This window comes from Odocoileus virginianus, chromosome 4 (assembly GCF_023699985.2).
Source record: "Odocoileus virginianus isolate 20LAN1187 ecotype Illinois chromosome 4, Ovbor_1.2, whole genome shotgun sequence".
Taxonomy (NCBI): Eukaryota; Metazoa; Chordata; class Mammalia; order Artiodactyla; family Cervidae; genus Odocoileus; species Odocoileus virginianus.
The window spans coordinates 65,245,618-65,266,212 of record NC_069677.1 but is presented as its reverse complement, the minus strand read 5'-3'; the positions used below and the strand labels follow the sequence as shown (position 1 = coordinate 65,266,212).

Here is a 20,595-nt window from a genome sequence, read left to right as displayed (position 1 = left end):
TGGTATAAGAGCAGCCCAAATAAAATAGAACAAAGAGAAGTCTGACCTGCTACCAGGAAAAAATATATTTTTATTTGGAATCACTTATTTGTATCCTTTGCTTTCTCCATTTTGAGATTTTCTGTTCTAGTTCTTTTGAGTAATTTCTTCACACAGAACTACTACAAGGCCAAGACATGTGCCTTCTGTACTTAATCTGAATGTCTTAGTCAGACCCTGGAAAACTGGCTATTTTTTTCTCTGTAACGCGTAGATGCAGTTCCACTTTCCAAACTTTACAACTAACTTACATGCTGATCTGATTCTCTCCTCTTTATAAACTATTCTATCTTGACTCTTTTCTTTATTCTTGAGATTCAGACAATTCATCTACCTATGACTGTCTTAGTTTGTACCCTTTTTAACTTGGTAAAGCCATTTCACTCTGAAAACTTAGGTCTTTTTTCAGTTCAGGAAAGTTTATTTTCAATTCTCTCTTCAATTTTTACATTTTCCTAATTCTGTTTCCATAATTCCATTTTCATACTCCAGAAAATAAAATATTGTTGGTCACATATTTTTTCCCCCTGATTTTTCCTCTATCAATATGTACCTCACATTTAGTTTGTTGTAGTTTATCGAACTTGGTCACCCTCCTTCAAGGGGCTGTGTATCCTTAAATATTTTGTGCTCTCTTTCAGGTCAGGCTTATTGGGGCTAGCAGGCAGTGGAAGGTAAGGGAAAGAACACCCTTGGCTCTGGGGTTTCTCAAACTATGAGAAAGATGAGACCTCTCCCTTCAGCCTGGAGAAGTAATCAGACAAATAAGTACTGGTGCCCATCTCTGTCAGGCTCTCCCAGGGTGATCAGGCCCAGCTCTTGCTTCTCTACAGCTGAGGGGATCTGCTCTTGACTCGGCCAGCTCAATCCATGGTGAGCATCTATAGCATCCCCAACAGCCTCCAGTATGTTCTCCAGTAACATTCTGTTGGTGTCCTCTACAGACCCTTTGCAGAGTCTCCTTGATAGCTCAAGGCTTCATTTATGGCTAGGCAGGCTCCACTCCAGCTATAGCCGTATTTATCTTACTGTTTGTCATTCCAGCAGGAAGCAAGAGGGATGCAAGACCATGAACAAAGACACTAGTCACTAGGAATAACATACAACCATTCACCATCACCTAATTAGTTCCTAGAGGAGAGAATGTTTATCTCATCTCCTCTAATGAGAAAGGCTATTATCTCTCTTGGGAAGATACCCAGAGAGAAGAAATCAGTTTTACTTTATTTCTAGTAAACAAGAGTCCTGGGTAACTTTCAATGTATGCTCAGTCTGAGGGGGATTTCCTGGAGCATGCAGATGTGACATGTAGCAATTAAAAATGAAACTGCTAGGGAAAAGATGTCTCCTGACCCACATCACTGGAGGACAACAGAGATGGGAACTGTCTCAGTTGTAGAAAAGAAATAGTGCATTCTTTCAGTTCCTTAAATGGCCCATGCTCCTCTCTCCTCAGGGCCTTCTTCACTGGTCTTCTCTGCTTGGGCTGCTCCTTGACCAGCTGCCTCCCTCATCTGTCCAATCACTCTTGTTCCTCCTTCAGGGCGCAGCTGAAATATCACTTCTTTAAAGAAGCCTTCTGGACTGGGAGTCTCATGCTCATCCGACGGGCTTTCCCTGCCTCTGATTTTAAGTTCCCGCTGTTGAGAACTTGTATTCCTACGTGTTTGACACTAGACTTGGGTCTGCAGGAATCATGACCTTTGAAAAGATCAAGGGATGTAGAGGTTTTTTTTCGTGGAAAAATTCTGCACAAGGCAGCAAATAGGTGTAACCTAAGACCTAAAGCTTCATGAAATTTGTTGATAATTCATGTTAACCCGCTGTTGAATGAGGACCTTAAACCGCAGGAACAATAGGAGTGCGACTTTATTGGTTAATACTAGTTTGGGCGTTTTGTTTTCCACATGGCAGACACAGACAAAGTGGGGGGTTTTCCTTGCCAGTGAATCGTGTAGAGTACACTGCCAGTCTCTTGTCTTCTCTTCACCATGGCTTCTTCTGATATCCAGGTGAAGGAACTGGAGAAGCGTGCCTCAGGCCAGGCTTTTGAGCTGATTCTCAGCCCTCGATCAAAAGAATCTGTCCCAGAATTTCCCTTTTTCCCTCCTAAGAAGAAGGATCTTTCCCTGGAGGAAATTCAGAAGAAATTAGAAGCTGCAGAAGAAAGATGCAAGTCCCATGAAGCTGAGGTCTTGAAGCAGCTTGCCAAGAAACGGGAGCACGAGAAAGAAGTGCTTCAGAAAGTGATAGAGAAGAATGACAACTTCAGTAAAATGGCAGAAGAGAAGCTGACCTACAAGATGGAAGCCAACAAAGAGAACCAGGAGGCACAAATGGCTGCCAAACTGGAGCGTTTGCGAGAGAAGGACAAGCACATTGAAGAAGTGCGGAAGAACAAAGAATCCAAAGACCCTGCTGACGAGACTGAAGCTGACTAATTTGATCTGAGAACTGACTTGCTCCCCCTCCCCTTCCTAAATATCCAAAGACTGTACTGGCCGGTGTCATTTTACTTTTGCCCTCCTGACAAATATTCTAGAAGCTGATGTAGGACTGTATAGGTAGATCCAGATGGTATGATGTTGTTCTAGGGGCTAAAGGGGAGAAACAAAAAGTGTTTTACTCTTTTTCTAAAGTGTTGAAGTCTTTCTAATGTAGCTATTTTTCTTGTTGCATCTTTTCTACCTCAGTACACCTGGTGTGCTGGGTTAATGGCTAGTACTGTATTGGCTCCATGAAAACATGTCTGTGAAAAGAGTATGTAGTGGCTTCTTTCAAATTGTTAGATGCTGAATATCTGTTCACTTTTAAATCCCAATTCTGTCCCAATCTTACAGACACTACTGTACTTGAATGGTTAATAAAGCTGCACAGTGCAAAAAAAAAAAGAAAATAAAGAAGCCTTCTGAGTCCCCATACCAGGCAAAGCCCTCCGTTTAGAAAAAGATCATTGATTCTATTTATACTTCTCCTTCCTGGTATTTTTTTTTTTCTGACACATTGTCTTATTTTATTCAAATAGCAGTCTGCTCACACATGGTCCAAGAACACTTGAATAATAAAGCAAATATAATCACATGTTAAAAATTGGTCTTCAAACCGCTTGCCTACGATCTCGCCAACATAAAACCACATCCACACCTCAGTGACCACCAAACCATTCAGGAGAGCTTCCTTAACAATGAGCTGTTTGAAGCTACGGGTTTTAGCACTGTTGATAATTGTTTTCAAGCTCTGAATTGCTGTAGGGATCTCAGCAGGGGTTGGAGGAACCAGTTCAACCTTGGCATAGTACCAAAACATGGCCAGTCGAGGCTTCGAGTAAGTCACAGCAGTGTTGACCAGCGCCGGGGCCTTCTCCTCGAGGTTACGGACAAACTGGGCCATGGTACTAGGACGGAGAGCCCGTTGCCCCGACTGGCTGGCTGAATGTCACCCGCCCGGAAGGTATACTTCTCCTTCCTGGTATCTAACACTATTTTTTTAGTTGTTTTTTCCCAAAATTATTCATTTAATATACATCTTTCCTAGACTACACCTTCCTAGACTCTCCTAGACTATGACCTTCATGAAGGCAAGAAGCATCTGTCTTACTCCTAGGTGTCTCCTAGCATGGAGTTCTGGGCTTGTACTTAGCACTCAATTACTTGTTAAGTGAATAAAAGCAGGAAGACATAAACATATTTCTAAGATTGATATACCAAAATAGAACAAAGAGTGATGGGGAGCAGAGATGGACCAGAAGAGAAGGAAAAAGAGATGATCCCACAGACTCAAATGGGGCAGTTAACAAAAGGAGTAAGGGGAAAAGTGAGAATTAGCCTGTGTAAAAAGATTAAGAAAACAAATCTAAAAAATGAAGATGGAACTGGCTTAGAAGAGCTTTTACACCTAAGCCTGAGTGTTAACCCAGAAAAGGGGTAGAAGGAAGCCACCATTCAGAGTGGAACAAATCCAGAACATCACACAGAGACATAAAGGCTCAGAATACACATCTCCAAGGAAATGACCAGGTTATTTATGCTCTGATACACTGCATTTCTCCTGAACATAATTTAGTTATTTTTTTGATGTTACAGTGAATTCTCAGAATAGAAAGAGATACATTAAAATAAAGGTCAACTTTTTGCATGAATTTCAGACAGGTATATACCAGTAATTTAATAAATACCACTGAGTAGCTCTGTCAATGATAAAACTTTTAAAGTAAATAATTCAACTCCGAATTCTCTCTCTCTTCAATCAGACCAAAGGTTTCTTATTTCCTGCCAGAGATGGGACGGGCCTTTGGGGGGCTCCTTATGCCTCCACTGGAAACACATCACTTTTCTAGGTCAGGGCCATTTTGCTCCATCTCCCAGAAAACAGTGTTCATCATTTGAGAGTCACAGTGACTGAGCCTCAAGCCAGCAAAGCAGCAGAAATGATTTCCACTGGCAACGTGTACATGCTGTCATAAGAAACTAGGGAATGATTTTTTTAAAATGAGGAATGTGAAGTTATTCTGCTTTTCCATTGCATCTTTTAGGAAGGAGCAAAATTAATAAAAGGAACAACTAAAAAAGAAAAAATATTGATATGTAACCTATACTTTCTATTTATTTTTGCTTGTTTTTTTTTTTTGGTCGCACTGTGCAGCTCGTGGGATCTTAGTTCTCTAACCAGGAATTGAACCCTCACCCTTGGCAGTGCAAGTGCAGAGGCTTACCTACTGGACCTCCAGAGAACTTCCCATATTTTCTATTTCTGATAAGTCTGAGTTGACTTAAAAACACTTAAAATTTGAAAGTAGTACATTTAAAGAAGAGATTTTAAGTGATAAAAACTTTTCAAGTAAACATTTGTTTTTTGGTAGCAAATATCTTAAGCTTATAACACAGGTTCAGGTTTATAGAGAAAGAGAAAGAAAGAAAGGAAGAAGCAGAGATTGGTATTTTCCTCCAGATTGTTTGTTTTCTGCCAACAGAACTATTTTTGTCTTTAAACAAAATCAGCTTAGTTCAAATCAACAAAGTAAAAAGCCAGACCCTCTCAAAATCTAATATAATTTTTAATATAAAATTTAATATAATAAAATGTAATATACAGGCTGTTCATGGTTCACAATAGCCAAAAAGTAGAAACAACCCAGATGCCCATCAACTGATGAGTGGATAAACTGTGGCACATGCATATAATGGAAAATTAATCAGCAATAAAAAGAAATGAAGTAATACATGCTAAAATATGGGTGAGTAAAAGAAGCCAGTTATAACAGACCACATATTGTTTGATTCCATCCATATGAAATTTCCAGAATACACAAATCTATTGAGACAGAAAGTAGATTAACAGTAGCTTAGGGCTGGGGGGCGGGGTGTGAAATGGGGAATCACCACCAATGGGTATGGGGGTTTCTTTCAGGGAGAACAAAGAAGTTCTAAATTTAGATTGTGGTGTGGATATAAAGATCAGACTTGTGGTTGCCAAGAGGGAGCAGGGGAAAAGAGAGAGAGGGCTGGGAATTTGGAGTTGGTAGATGTAAACCATGATATTTAGAATGGAGAAACAACAAAGTCCTACTGTATAGCACAGGGAACTATATCCAATCTCCTGAGATAAATCATAATGGAAAAGAATGTTAAAAGAAAGAATGTACTTATGTGTAAAAATAAGTCACTTTGCTGTGACTAGCCCAGAGATTGGCACAACAATGTAAATCAACTATACTTCAATCCCACCAGGCTCCTCTGTCCATGGAATTATCCAGGTAAGAATACTGGAATAGGCTGCCATTTCAATCTTCTCCAGGGGATTTTTCCAACCCAGGGATCGAACCTACATCTCCTGCATTGGCAGGGGGGTTCTTTACCACTGAATCACCTGTATACTCCAATATAAAGTAAAAATTAAAACAAACAAAAAAACAAGAGGCTGATGGAACCAGGGCCATATTCTTATCCATGACACTGCACAGCTCCTCCATAGTAGGTCATGACACTATTCATGACACTGAGAATATTATAAAGGCAACTTAAACTATTCTAAACAAAGAAATCAAAGACTTCTGAGCAGCCAGGGAAAAACAGGAGCATATTTTAAGTGGATAGAAAGGAGAATAAAAGGAGGGCTCTCCAGGGAAAGCCAGGACAGGTCACAACTGGAAGGGAGAGGAGGTTTCTAGAGATCACTGAAATCCAACTTTGCAGACTCAGAATTTTGATTAGACACAGTCACAGACTAACTAGACAGTGAAGAACAAAGATGACAGATAACAAATGCATCACAAAATAGTGGCTCTATCCATGGAATTCTCCAGGCAAGAATATCACAGTGGGTAGCCATTTCCTTCTCCAGGGGATCTTCCCAACCCAGGGATCAAACCCAGGTCTCCTGCATTGCAGGCACATTCTTTACCATTTGAGCCATCAGGGAGGCCCATATTTTCTTCTAGCATATGTAATTTTATTTTGAGTTTCATTCAAACAATCCATTCATTCCCTGCTGATTAGATCATATGGTTGTCTTGAGTTAGGACTGGCCTATCTATGAAAGCCATTTAGAAGACAACTTACCTAACTGTTGAGCCCACTCTATGGCAGTGCCTGTGTCTCCCGCATTGCCTTCAGCTAAGCACACCACTTCTTGTCCAATCTTCCACCCAATTAATGGATAAAAGCCTTAAAAACAAATAAACAATATATGTCACATAATAAAGAGTGAATTCATTACAGAGGTGTCTGCAGTGGAGCAATCTGATTATCTCAAAAACTAGCAACATGCCTGTGGAGACAGACTGCCTGAGTTCAAATCCCAGCCCTGTCTCATTTTCTAGATGTGGGTTTTACAAGTTTCTAACTTCTTAGCTTCAGTTTCCTTGACTATAAAATGGCCTACCTCAGAGAGCTCCTGTGAGAATAAACTGAGTTAATACAGAAAAAGAATTAGTACCTGGCATAGAATATGAACAATAAATATTAGCTTTTATTAGCTACAAGCATATCTATGTCTCTAGAAACACAGAAACAATATTTTAATTGAGAAAGTAATGGTTATTACCAGATTTGTTTGTTAGAGAACTAACCATGTTATTGCATTTATCTGCAGTTTCTAAATAGAAACAATGATCATTTTCCTTTTTTATTTCACTTAATTTTTATAAAGATCATTTTTCTAGCTTTCATTTTCCCAATTAAGGGAAAATGAAGAACAGTAGGGAGGATGAAAGACAGGAAAAAGATTTTAAAATTCACCTCTAAGTAACCATGTTAGAGAACCAGGGCTCAGACTAAAAGCCCCAAGTGCTCCCGAGTGTAGTTACACAATCTATATTTCTTGGATTCTGCATTCCAGGATTTCTTCGATTAGGGAGAACAAATTCTTAGCAGTTATTATTAAAATCCTAAATATACAGGAGTTTCCACTCCTGTATTCTTGCCTAAAGAATTCCATGGACAGAAGAGCCTAGCGGGCTAGAGTCCATATAGTCACAAAGAGTAGGACATGACTGAGTGACTAACACACTCCCTGGTAGTTCAGTGGTTAAGACTTCATGCTTTCACCACAGGGGCTAGGGGTTCCATCCCTGGTCAGGGAACTATTAATAAGATCCCACATGCCACACAGTGAGCCAAAAAACAAATTAGAATGAAACCCTGAATACACATGCATCACTAGTTGAGAAGTACCGATCCCAAAAATATTCACGAAAAGAATAAATCCCAACACATGAAAGAAATTTTAGAGACCTAGAAAGATGATTTAAATAAATATAATGAGTGTTAAAGGTAAATCTTTGAAAAACTGACCAAAATATCCTAATCTTTCTGAATTTTTCCATAAAATCCTCGTTATTTTTTAGTGCTTTTAATTAAAAGAAAAAAAGAAAATTTGGTATTGACTATCTCGAAGAACAATGAAAAATATCATAGAATATCCTTAATATAAAATAGGAAAGTAGTATCACAAAAGTTGAGTGGAAAAAAAGTGATATTTCATTAACAAATAAGATAAATTCTAACTCCTTACCTCCAACACTCTGTTGAGGCTTATTTCCAGTATTAATATCCAAAAACGTCCCAGTTCCCATAGTTAACTTCACATCTCCTGTCTGAAAGCAGCATTCTCCAAACATGGCAGATTGCTGGTCAGCGACCTGCCAAAGACAAACAAATATAAGATCTTTTTGCCTTTAGCAGTGTTCCATTTCACTGTATCCTACTGTCTTACTCACTACAGTCTCATGGTTCAATATTTTCTTTCCTTTTTTTCTTTTTCCTTTAAACAAACTCCCTGGTGAGAACATAGCAACAACTATATAACAGGAGTCTCCCTAGGACTATAACATTATGTGCAAAACTAACATGTCTTGGGAATTTTTAGTGGGCAATCTACTTGACCACTTTGAAGAATCATAAGAATAATCTTAATAACAAAAGTCAGAATAAAATACGTGCAGAAAAAACAGCTAAGGTTGGTCATTTGCAACTTGCAAGCACCTTCATTCATTAGTCAAAATAACAGACCACACAAATTTCCTTTTTAAGAAGTAGCATAGGTGAATAAGTAGATGTAGGTTAAAACCATATATTTCCCAACCATACATTTTTGTTAAAAAGAAAAATTATAACTTTTTTTTTTGGTCACAACACATGGTTTGTGGGATCTCAGTCCCCTAATCAGGAATTGAATTCCAGCCATGACAGTGAAAGTGTCAAATCCTAACTACCAGGCCACCAGGAAACTCCCTATAACATTTTGCTAATGTAACTACATGTAGATATATTTAATATATATACACAGCAATATTTTAAGAACCAAAACTCACCTGAAGAATGCTTTCTCACTAATCAATAAGTTTTCTAGCCATAACTTAATCTAAACCTGAGCCTACTCCGAGTTGAATAAGACTGATCTTCTCCAAGGAACTTGTAATTTGAGAATTAAATTCCCCTCCCCTCACTTGACTCCTCCACCTACTGGAGTGATTGTCTATCTAGGGTCAGATGTTCTATACCTCCTTCTTAAACTGTTACAGGAAATTAAAAGCAAGGCCTGCGTCTCTATAGTTAAGAAAGAAACCTCAGGGAGTTTACTGATGGTCCAGTGGCTAAGACTATGCTCGCAATGCAGTGGGCCTGGGTTTGATCCCTAATCAGGAAACTAGATCCCACATGTTACAACTAAGAGTTCACATGCCACAACTAAAGATCCCGAATGTATCAACTAAGATCTGGCACAGCCAAATTAATTAATTAATTGCTAATAAGAAACAAAGAACTTCAAAAACCAGAAACAGCTAATTTTTCACTCATCCACAGATTCTTTACTGTCTCAGTAGATGAAGGGTTTTATAAAATGTAACTACACTTTAAAAAATAATAAAAAATAAAATGCAAATATTTGTCTTCTTTATTTTAATTTCCCTCTCACAGTTTCTCATTATATTGAGTATAAATTAAGCATTGGCCTTATCACTGCTTTCTATCTCAGAATATCAAATATAAACCACATATTACTCAGAATACATTTTCTAAAAATTTAACATAGCACTTTTCTGAAAAACAACATATATAGAAGTCAGGAAAAGTTATAAAGAATTTCCATGATAGAACACTAGCCCATCAGTCCCCTTTGCAGAAAACAGAATCCTTCTGATTATATTCAGGGCCCTTTAACTTAAAAAGAAAAAAGACACTCTATTATGCAAGGATGTTTGTGTTTCTTAAACTAAACCCAACTATTCACAGATATTCATTTAGTTTATACTATACAAGGAAAAACCTCAAGTTTTCTACTTACCAAGGCCACTATTGGTATAGGCACACCAAATATCTCTTCATCCACTGATCCAAAATTGTGGCTTCAAGAAAATAGATTAAAAAGTAAGTTACAGCTCTAGAAATATTAATTCTAAAATTTAGCATAGCCCAAAAGTTACATAATGAATGTACAAGCACCTTGGAGGTGTAATAATGATAAAATGCTTTTCCCCACAAAGGCAAGGTGAATTCAGGGACAATTTTGCTGGTTTCTATATCTGATTTTCATTATTACCTCGTATCCTTCACAGGAGGCAGGAGAGAGAGCGGGATTGAAAGCAGGGAGGTAATGATCTTGCTCCAACTCATCTGGGCATAAAAATATGTCATCAGAATTCTAGCTAAATTACACAAAAACTGGTGATTCAAAAAGAAGGGGAAAAAATTTCACCTCATATGGATCAAAAAGCCCGGTTGTGCTGGCATTTGAAAAATCCGTGGCAAATTCAGAACCTAAATTTACATTGGAAATGATCTATTTATTATCAGGTAATGTGAATCTACACCCATATCCTTAGCAGTCTCAGTCTTGCCTGCTCTCAAATTCATTTCAAATGCGCATTTCCAGAGCAAAGTCTCCAAAGTAATTTCCTGTTTAATGCCTTTAGGCACATTGTCAGATCATGATTTCTAGTTTAAAGATGAGGAAAGGGGCTCAGAGAAGCAATGTGATTACCTACAGCTATATATACTCTAGGTATAGTTGCAAAGAAGCAGATTCGGTATTGAACTCAAGTCTTACCAGGGTTCTCAGTCTTATGTTTGAGGTGTCATCACAATTTAAAAATCACTCTTTTCTTAGAAAATATCTGAAATTAATCCAGCTTTACTGTAACAGGAAGTTACTAGGGTCCCCCAAAAAAACAGGATGTCTGGGATATGGGGGAAAAAGTTTAAAACTTTCACTTCTTTAAGATGAATGATTTCTATCGGTCAAATTCCAGTTACTTGAGCAGATCTATCAAATCACCTTTACCTTTTGTGAGCTTATGTAACAACCAGGTATCAACAGTCCCAAAGCAGCAATTTTCTTCTTCCACTGCCTTTCCCACCTTGAAAACACAACAGCACATGATCAGTTCTGTTAGGTAGTTAGAATAGGAAACAGGAGTCCAAAATGGCGGTGGCTAAAAGCCTGAGAAAATAGAACAAAGGAAGGTCGGAGGACCCGAGTGAGGACTTCAGGTAGAACAAAGAGCACTCCTGGGTAGCCCAATTTGCATAGGGTAGGCCCAGGGGGAGGGAAAAACAGATAAAAAGAGGAACCAAAGGGCTCTCCCCCTGCCCCCCACCACATGCGTGCACGCTCTCTCTCACGCGCTCTCTCTCTCTCTCCTCCTCCCTCTCTCTCTCTTCCCACGCACTGGCGTGCTCCCCCACTCTCTTCTCTTCATGTCTTTGGGTTGGCATGCCCTTATGCTTCGAGGATGGATTCTCCTTTTATCTTCTAAATAAAATAGAGCTGTAATACTGCTTTGTCTAAAAGCTGTAACACGTTTGTCCAAGACCCGAGAGCTGTGACGTGCTAAGGGCTTTAATGTCCGTCACTCCAAATCTTTGTTGTGATGAGACAGAACCGAGGAGCATACACTCCCACTGAGGAGCATACACTTGCCTGACACCTATGGTGCCATGGCTCAGATTTAACCTGACTGAGACAACCTCGGCGGGGGCCCCTCAAGCAGGAGGCCAAGCACAGCAGGAGCCCACCTCTGCCAAAGCTCCTGAGGTAGAAGCGGAATGCAAAGAAAACCTGCGCAAGGGAAGTGACAAGAGGCCCATCGTGCTGGAGACCAGGAGAACAAAAAACGAACTCAGCAGAAAGCTCAGCTTCAGATTCCAGAAGACTTCCGGTTAAGGTAGGAGGTCCTTGCTCCTATGGCTGGAGGGACATATGCCTAACGAAATCTTAATTCCTTTACAATCTCTCATTTCTTGTTTCCTTGAAACCCGCCCCCCCCCCCCCCCGAAAAGACGGGCGGCAGTGGGTGCAATTGAGGGACTCTGGAGAGGCTATTCTTCGGTATGTCCCAAAGGCACTATCTGCTGAGCCCCAATAGCTGTGACCCAAGCCGGTAGGGGTTCTTCTGTCCTTATTCTTCTCTGTGCCAAGGATCAGGCCAATGAAAACTGTGAGCATAGGTCAGAAATTTAGCAGATTTTCCAGCAGGCTATGAAGGGGATTCCTTGGCACGTTTTTCCCACTGCTTTTTCCTCCTGTCCTTCAGCTCTCTCCCGGGACTCGAGCCCAGCCAAAACCCAGGATGCCTGGCTTCAGGACCTAATGAAGCTCAGGCTCTGATGTCTCATTGCAAAAATTCATTGAGAGACAAAGTGTGCTCTTTCTCTCTCTCTTTCTCTCCCCCTCTCTCTCCCGAGTGCTGGCACGCTCCCCCACTCTCTTCTCTTAGTGTCTTTGGGTTGGCATGCCCTCACACTTCGAGCATGGATTCTCCTGCTATCTTCTAAATAAAATAGAGCTGTAACTGATTTGTCTAAGAGCTATAACACAGTTTGTCCAAGACCCGAGAGCTGTGATGCGCCGAGGGCTTTAATGTCCATTGCTCCAAATCTTTGTTGTGATGAGACAGAACCGAGGAGCATACACTCACTTGACAGTTCAAAAAGATAAATTATAAGTGCATGATCAAGTGCCAATCACTAAACACAGTATCATCCCATTTTTTATAAAATTAATATAGAGAGAAATAATTTCTAGAATTGACCCTCAACAATTCTAAGCAATTTCTATAGAGTACGAAAGGCTTTAGTTTTACACCAAGTATGCTTACTTTTGTGATGAAGAAAAAGTGTATCTATTTTTTAGTTTACATATACAAATATGTCTAAATATAGAAAGTCTAAAATGGGATATAGCACAATAAAGCTCACATGTCAAATCAAACCAGTTGCCTGTTTCTGTATCACAAGTTAAGAATGCTTTTATAATTTTATAATAGTTAAAAAAAAACAAAAAGAATACTTTGTGACACATAAAACATGAAATTCAACTTTTCATTTCCTTAAAGTTTTACCAAACACAGAACACAGCCACACTCATTTCTTTATATATTATTTATGGCTAGTTTCACACTACAGTGGTGGACTAGTTGTGAGGGAATCCTCACGATCTCTGAAAGTCTAAAACATTACTTACTTGGCACATCACAGAAGAAATCTGCCAAAGCAAAAAAAGAATCAAAACCTCCTTAAACTAGCTAACAGAGAAACTGCCATGCTTGTAAAGATATCGTTAACTTACTGGAAAACAATTCCCCAAATCCTACTTGGTTATCTCTCCAACTCTTATTTGTCCTTTAAGACTAGCATTTCCTGGATGTGCCCAACCCAGCATCCAAGGACATCTTCCCTACAGTCATTATCTCACAACACCATTCATTCCCTAAACTCCTTAAGAGCAGGAACTATATTACATTTATAACTCCAACACCTAGGAACATCCCTTTCAAATTACAGATGTTAAAAAAAAAAAAATTGCTAAATAAATGAAGTAAAAAAACAACAAATGAACACATTTAAGAATGAATTGTATTTTAATAGTAGAAGGGATCAATAGAAGAAGATGAATGGCATAAATTTTAAAAAGAGAAGTCATCTGTAGATTCCTTATAACAAGTATTTTGAAGAGTCAGGTATTATACCACTTAAATATGGAGTGTGTACATGCATGCTAAGCTGCTTCAGTCGTGTCCAACTCTTTGCAACCCCTTAGACTGTAGCCCCCCGGGTTCTTCTGTCCATGGGATTCTCCAGGCAAGAATATGGAGTGGGTTGCCATGCCCTCCTCCAGGGGATCTTCCAGACTCAGTGACTGAACCTGTAATCTCCTGTGACTCCTACACTGCAGGCGGATTCTTTACCGCTGAGCCACCCTGGAAACCCTAAATATGGAGTACTTAGAAACTTTAAATTTATAAATTGTGATTCTATAATTTGTTTCAAATTAGACGAAGGTTCATCTGCATCTTTCTTTTTTGCCATGCCATGTGTCATGATCCTAGTTCCCTGACCAGGGACTGAATCTGTGCCCCTGGCATTGGGAGTGCAGTCCTAACCACTAGACCAACAGGCAAGTCTCCAAAGGTTAGTCTGTATTTCAGCAAGTAGCAACAATGCCCACCAGGTAGTAAACTCACTTGTTCATTTAAAAACTACTTCAGGGCCAGCCCCTCTGATAGGCAGTAGGTCCTCATGAGGTTACTGAGGGACAGAGTAGTATCAGGGCTTCCTAAAGCAGGAGGACCAAGAGCAATCCTCTTTACATTGGGTTAAGACTCCAAATGACTCTACTCTAGAGTAGGGGTAAACTAAACTAAAAGTTTCTTATAGGAACTCCATCTCAGCTTTGAATCATTTCAATCAAGCTGGATTTAGAAAAGGCAGAGGAACCAGAGATCAAATTGCCAACATCCTCTGGATCACAGAAAAAGCAAGAGAATTCCAGAAAAATATCTACTTATGCTTCACTGACTATGCTAAAGCCTTTGATTCTGTGGATCACAACAAACTGTGGAAAATTCTTAGAGATGAGAATACCAGACCACCTTATCTGCTTTCTGAGAAACTTGTGTGCAGGTCAAGAAGCAACAGTTAGAACCAGACGTGAAACAATGGACTGCTTTAAAGTTGGGAAAGGAGTACTTCAAGGCTGTATATTGTCACCCTGCAATCAAACCAGTCAATCCTAAAGGAAATCAATCCTGATATTCATTAGAAGGACTGATGCTGAAGCTAAAACTCCAATACTTTGGCCACCTGATGTGAAGAGCTGATTCACTGGAAAAGACTCTGATGCTGGGAAAGACTGAAAGCAGGAGGAAAAGGGGCAACAGAGGCTGAGATAGTTGGACAGCATCACCTACTCAATGGACATGAGTTTGAGCAAACTCTGGGAGATGGTGAAGGACAGGGAAGCCTGGTGTACTGCAGCCCATGGCATCACAAGGAGTCAGACATGACTTAGTGACTGAATAACAACAAAGTAATCAGGCATATGAGGAAACAATAGAACATTACGGCAGGGGTAGCTGGTGAGGGTGGGAAGGAGAAAGAAACAAACCATAGGAGTTACAGATACTAGCCATGGACTTTTAAAATACCATGCTGATTTGGGGCATGAGGGTAGAAAGAAATCCTAAAACTAAAAAACTAAGAACTTAAGGGTTGGGTTTTAATAATAGTGTATTAGAAACAAAGACATAATAAAACAGTTGGAAGACAGGTTAGATGAAAATACCCAAAATAAGGCCCATAGAGACCAAAGAATGGAAAATATGTAATAAAGAGTAGGAGTCAAAAAGGATTTAGTAAAAAGATCTAACATACATGTAAGCAGACTTTTAGAAGGAGAATGGAGCAGAAATTTACACTTGAAGATAACAGTTGATAAGGTTTCCAAATCAACAAGATATCAAGCAATGAATTTAAAACATCCTACAAGGCCCAAGCTTCCCAGGTGGCACTAGTGGTAAAGGACCCACCTGCCAATGCAGGTGATGTAAGAGACATGAGTTCGAGCCCTGGGTTGGGAAGATCCTCTGGAGAAGGGAATGGTAACCCACTTCAGTTTTCTTGCCTGGAGAATCCCATGAACAGAGGAGCCTGGTGGGCTATAGTCCATGGGGTCAGACATGGTCGAATACGACTGAAGCAACTCAGCACACATGCACGCATGAGGCCCAAGCAGGTTCTGTGCTAAGTGCAGAAAATGTGTTTGATAAAGTCAGCATCCACACATAAGAAAATATCTTAGCAAACAGGAAAAGGAGAGTATTTCCTTAGATTTGATTAAAAAAAAAATCTAAAGAAAACCTATCATAGATTCATACTAAATGGTGAAATGTTGAAAGTTTTTGTTTCGAGATCAGGATGAGAAAAGGATCTTTGCAGTCATCCTTTCTAGTCAATATATCCTGCAGGTCCTTATCAACATAAAGAATAAGAAATACAAGTAGAGTCATATTTCTATATCACGTTACTAGGAAACTGTAAATTAAACCAATGAGATACTACTTCACAACTATTGTGTGTTAGTCACTCAGTGATGTCCAACTCTTTGCAACCCCATGAACTGTAATTGAATTCACCACTGTGAATTCCCTCAGTGGTGTCTGACTCTTTGCTACCCCACGGACTATAGCCTACCAGGCTCCTCCATCCATGGAATTCTCCAGGCAAGAGTACTGGAGTGGGTTGCCATTTCCTTCTCCAGGGGATCTTTCCAACCCAGGGATTGAACCCAGGTCTCCCACATTGCAGGCAGATGCTTTACCATCTGAGCCACCAGGGAAGCCCATGGACTGTAGCCCACCAGATTCCTCTGTCATGGGATTCTCCAGGCAAGAATAGTGGAGTGGGTTACCATTTCCTTCTACACTTCACAAACTCACAACTATTAGAATAGCTAAAATCCAAAGTACTGACGTCAAACATTAGCAAGGATATGAAGCAACTCCCATTCATCATAGGGATGAATGCAAAATGGTAGAACCACTTTGGAAGACAATTTGGCAGTTTAACAAATTTAAAACATACTCTTACCTTACCATCCAGCAATTGCATACCTAGGTATTTACCCAAATGAGGTGAAAATTTATGTTCATATAAAATCTGCACAGTGAAACCACTGTGAATGATACTGTAATTGTGGATATATCACAATAATACTTTATAATAATGTGTCACTATTGATTAATCAATTGTAACATGCAGCATATGAATGCAAAATGTTAATAATAGGAAAACTGTATTGGGGGAATATAGAAACTCTGTACTTTCTGCTCAAGGTTTCTGTAAACCTAAAACTCCTCTGAAATCAAAATGTATTAATTTCTTAATGGACAAATGATTTATTCAGCTTGCATATATCTTCTTGAATCAGTCTGGGTAGTTTGTGCATTTCTAAGAAATTTCCCCTTTTATTTAAGTTATCTAATTTGCTGGCATACACTTGTTCATAGTATTGTCTAATGCTTTTCACTTCAGCGAAGCTGGAATTAATATTAACTTTTTCATTCATAATTTTAGTTATCTGGATCTTCTTTTTTGTTTTTTTTTTCCTTTTTCTTTGTCAGTCTAGCTAATCTTTTCAAACCAACTTTTGATTCTGTTGATTTTTTTCAACTGTTTTTCTATTCTTTATTTCAACAGTTTTCACTCTAATCTTTATATTACTTTCCTTCTGCTTGTTTGAGTTTAGTTTGCTCATTTTTTTTTCAGTGTCTTAAGATAGAATATTAGATTTGTTTTAATGCAGTCTCTCTATGTAATATAGTCTTAATCAATATTTCCCTGTAAACACTATTCTTGTTACATCACATTTTGGTATACTATGTTTTCATTCATTTTCATTCATCTCAAAATATTTTCTAATTTCTCTTGGGATTTCTGTTTTTAACAGATTATTTAAATTGCTTTGTTTAATTTCCACATAGTTTTGAACTTCCCAACTTTCTATTATTTATTTCAAATTTCATTCTTTTGTAGTCATAGAAATACTTTGTATAATATCTGTACTGAGACTGTATTATGGTGTAGAATATAGTCTATCCTAGAGAAGCTTCCATACACATATAAGAAGAATGTATATCCTGTTGTTATTAGTTTTCCATAAAAGTCTATTAGGTCTAGTTAGTTTATGCTATTGTTCAAGTTTTCTGTTTCTTTATTGATCTTCTCTCCAGCTGTTCTACCAATTATTGAAGTGGGGTACTGACATCTCCAACTACCACTGATGGGAATTGTTTATTTTCACTTTTCGTTCTGCCAGTTTTTGTTCCTGTATTTTAGAACACTGTTATTAGGTGCATACAAGTTTGTAACTGTTGTATATTTCCAATGGATTGACTTATTATTATAAAATGCTCTTCTTTATCTTTAGTAAAATTTTTGTTTGTTTTTAAAGTCTGTTTTATCTAATATTAGCATAGTCACTTAGCTTATGGTTGCTGTTTACATGGACATCTTTTCTATCCATTGACTTTTTAAAAAAATAATTCACTGAGGTATAGCTGATTCACATTGTTGCATAAATTTCTGCTATATAGCAGAATGATTCAATTATATATATGTATATATACTTTTTCATATTTCTCCATTATAGTTTATCACAGAATATTGATTGTAGCTCTGTGTGCTACAGAGTAAGTCCTTGTCATCCTATATATCCTAATTTGCATCAGCTAATCTCAGACTCTCAATCCTTCCCTCAACAACTCCCTTTACCCCTTGGCAATCATAAGTCTGTCTTCTATATGTCTGTGAGTCTGTTCTGTATAGTAGATTCCACCCATTTACTCTTTTATTTAAGCATCATTTTGACTCATTTATTAGACTTTTGCATTTTCTTTTTTTGGGAGGGGCATGCTGATCAGGGACTGAATCTGGACCCCAGAAGTGAAAGCCCAGAACTCTAACTCCCTCTAGACCACAAGGGAACTCCCCATTTAATCTTAACTGATCTGTTTTTTTGGTCTGAAGTATGTCTCCTGTAATATAGCACACAGTTTGATTTCATTTTTTTAATCTAGTCTAAAACCACAATGAAATATCACCACCCCACCCACCAAAATGGCTAAAATTAGACTGAAAATATCAATTATGATGGTAAATGAAATTATAACCTCTCTCATTCACTGCTGAGGGGTGTGTAAACTGACAAAAAGTGGAAAAACGTTTAATATTATCCACTAAAGGTGAAAATATATATACACCTTTATGCCCTAAAAAATTCCATTCCCATGTATAGATACAATAGAAATACATTTACAGCAATAGAAATACACAGCATTATTCATAATGGACCCAGACTGGAAATAACACAAATGTACATGAACAGAATGGATGCATACACCATGGTAAAATCATATGCTGAATACTAAATAGCAATGAGAATATAAGAAAATTAATTTACACACAATGTGGGTATATTTCACAAATATAACGCTAAGCAAAAGGAGTCAGACACAAAAGAATAAACACTGTATGAATCCATTTACAAAGTTCGAAAATATTCCAGCAAAGAAGCTAAGTGTAGGGCCGAGGAATAAACATGTAAATTACAAAAATGGAAAGAAAATGTAACACACAGTGCCACAGTGTTCCATTTCTTGATTTAAGTAGTGTTAAACAGATGTTTGTGCCACAAAATATCACTGAATGGTAGGTACATTTTAGTTCATTTACTTTTCTATATGTGACATGATTCACCATAAAAATGGTTTAAAGAAATATTGAGTAAAGATTCGTTGTCTTCCATCCCAATGTGGTAGACACAATTTTCCCTCAAATCAAATTAATATCCTTATTCTTTCAATTTTTTTCATCCCTCAAACACACACACACACACACACACACACACACACACTCTCTCTTTCCTTACCTCAGTCAGGTTCTGCAAAATCCAGGCCAATCTCAAAGAAACTTGCTGAGTTGTGAAAGTGAACAAACTGGCTGCTAGAAATTGTTTACTTCTAGTGAAAAAGTGCAGTACTCGGCAGGAACTGTGTATGAGCTATTTTTTTAAAAAAAGATATTTTAGAAAAATGTGTTTAGTGGTGTTTGATGTTTCTACATCAATTCTATACACATGCAAACAAACTCAACAGCAAACAACTTCTTTAACTCTTTCTATAGTGTCCTCAGCACAAAGGAAATCAAGCAAAGCACCCTAAGAGGACAATTTGCAGTCTAAAATACGAAACGTGACACACCATGAATATCTTTAGAACATTAGAGGCTCAAGTACTTACAAAAACCTTTTAAAAAATAGTTTAAAAAATAGTTATTTTTTACCTCTTTACCTATTTTTTAACTATGGAAGTAAAGCAAGAGAGCCAAGGGAAAAGGCTATTTTTCTATTAGAAATATATTTTTAATCAACTTAGTATTAACCCAGAAGGGAAGTTTCCCTACACATTGTGTTTAAAATTTGGGATGGATTATTTTATTTAAATATACTATTTATGTTTCTCTAATGATTGAAGATGAAATATACAGTTTTACGTTTACTTCTTAGTATGCAAAATTTTTAATTGGAAAAAAAAAGCCTTATACAAAAAACTAGCATCGAGTTTTAAGGTTTGTAAGACATACTAAAAAAACGCCTCAAAACAACAAAATAAACACGTATCCTGCTACCTAATGACAAGGATGCAGATGGATGACTCAACTTCTGAAACTGATGTTTTACAAAAAACTCAATTATAGAGAATTTATCTACTTGCATATTTTCCTCTGTTACTCCTGCTCCTCCCCAAAAGACATTGAAAGATTTTGGTTTATTTAAAATAGAAATACAAATTTATTTTTCTTTCATTTTTAGCATAAGACATTAATCAATAAACATGTAGACTCAGTTCTCTCATTACAGTTTTGTTCTTCATTTTTTTGAACAAATAGACTTCAATTTTTTTCACCTTTTCTTGCTTTTTGATGAGAGCATTTAAGTTCTACTCCCTTAGCAAATTTCAGTTATACAATATAGAATTATTAACTATAGTCATCACATTACACGTTAGATTCCCAGACCTTATTCATCTTATAACTAGAAGTTGTACCCTCCTTTTCACCCTGTTCAGTACTCCAACCTTCCACACTCTGACCTTCTGCACTTTACATTACTTATTAAAGAGTTTTTTTAAAGTATTTAATAATCCTCTTTCTGATGTGTTATATGTTAAGAAATGCTTCAAACTGAAGTAAGTTCTTCCTCTACAAACAACTAGATTTTTCT

At 37.9% G+C, this 20,595-nt stretch overlaps 2 protein-coding genes and 1 pseudogene across 5 annotated transcripts in view; 1 reads left to right on the top strand and 2 right to left on the bottom strand.

Annotated features, from left to right (window-relative positions):
* Positions 1 to 20,595, bottom strand: part of GK5 (glycerol kinase 5) — a 94,448-nt gene that overhangs the window by 30,704 nt on the left and 43,149 nt on the right. For all 4 annotated transcript variants that reach the window (XM_070466644.1, XM_070466645.1, XM_070466646.1 and 1 more), the window contains 7 exons: positions 19,243 to 19,374; positions 10,819 to 10,894; positions 10,234 to 10,295; positions 10,078 to 10,151; positions 9,823 to 9,883; positions 8,050 to 8,176; positions 6,597 to 6,701 (listed from right to left, as the gene is read on the bottom strand). In XM_070466644.1, the coding sequence (XP_070322745.1) occupies positions 6,597 to 6,701; positions 8,050 to 8,176; positions 9,823 to 9,883; positions 10,078 to 10,151; positions 10,234 to 10,295; positions 10,819 to 10,894; positions 19,243 to 19,374 (637 nt within the window). The remainder of the gene's footprint in view (positions 1 to 6,596; positions 6,702 to 8,049; positions 8,177 to 9,822; positions 9,884 to 10,077; positions 10,152 to 10,233; positions 10,296 to 10,818; positions 10,895 to 19,242; positions 19,375 to 20,595) is intronic.
* LOC110133326 (ATP synthase subunit g, mitochondrial pseudogene) lies at positions 1,891 to 6,585 on the bottom strand (annotated as a pseudogene).
* Positions 2,031 to 2,536, top strand: LOC110133325 (stathmin-like). Its single transcript, XM_070466648.1, has one exon. It carries the CDS (start codon positions 2,031 to 2,033, stop codon positions 2,478 to 2,480), a length of 450 nt encoding a protein of 149 aa, XP_070322749.1. The 3' UTR covers positions 2,481 to 2,536.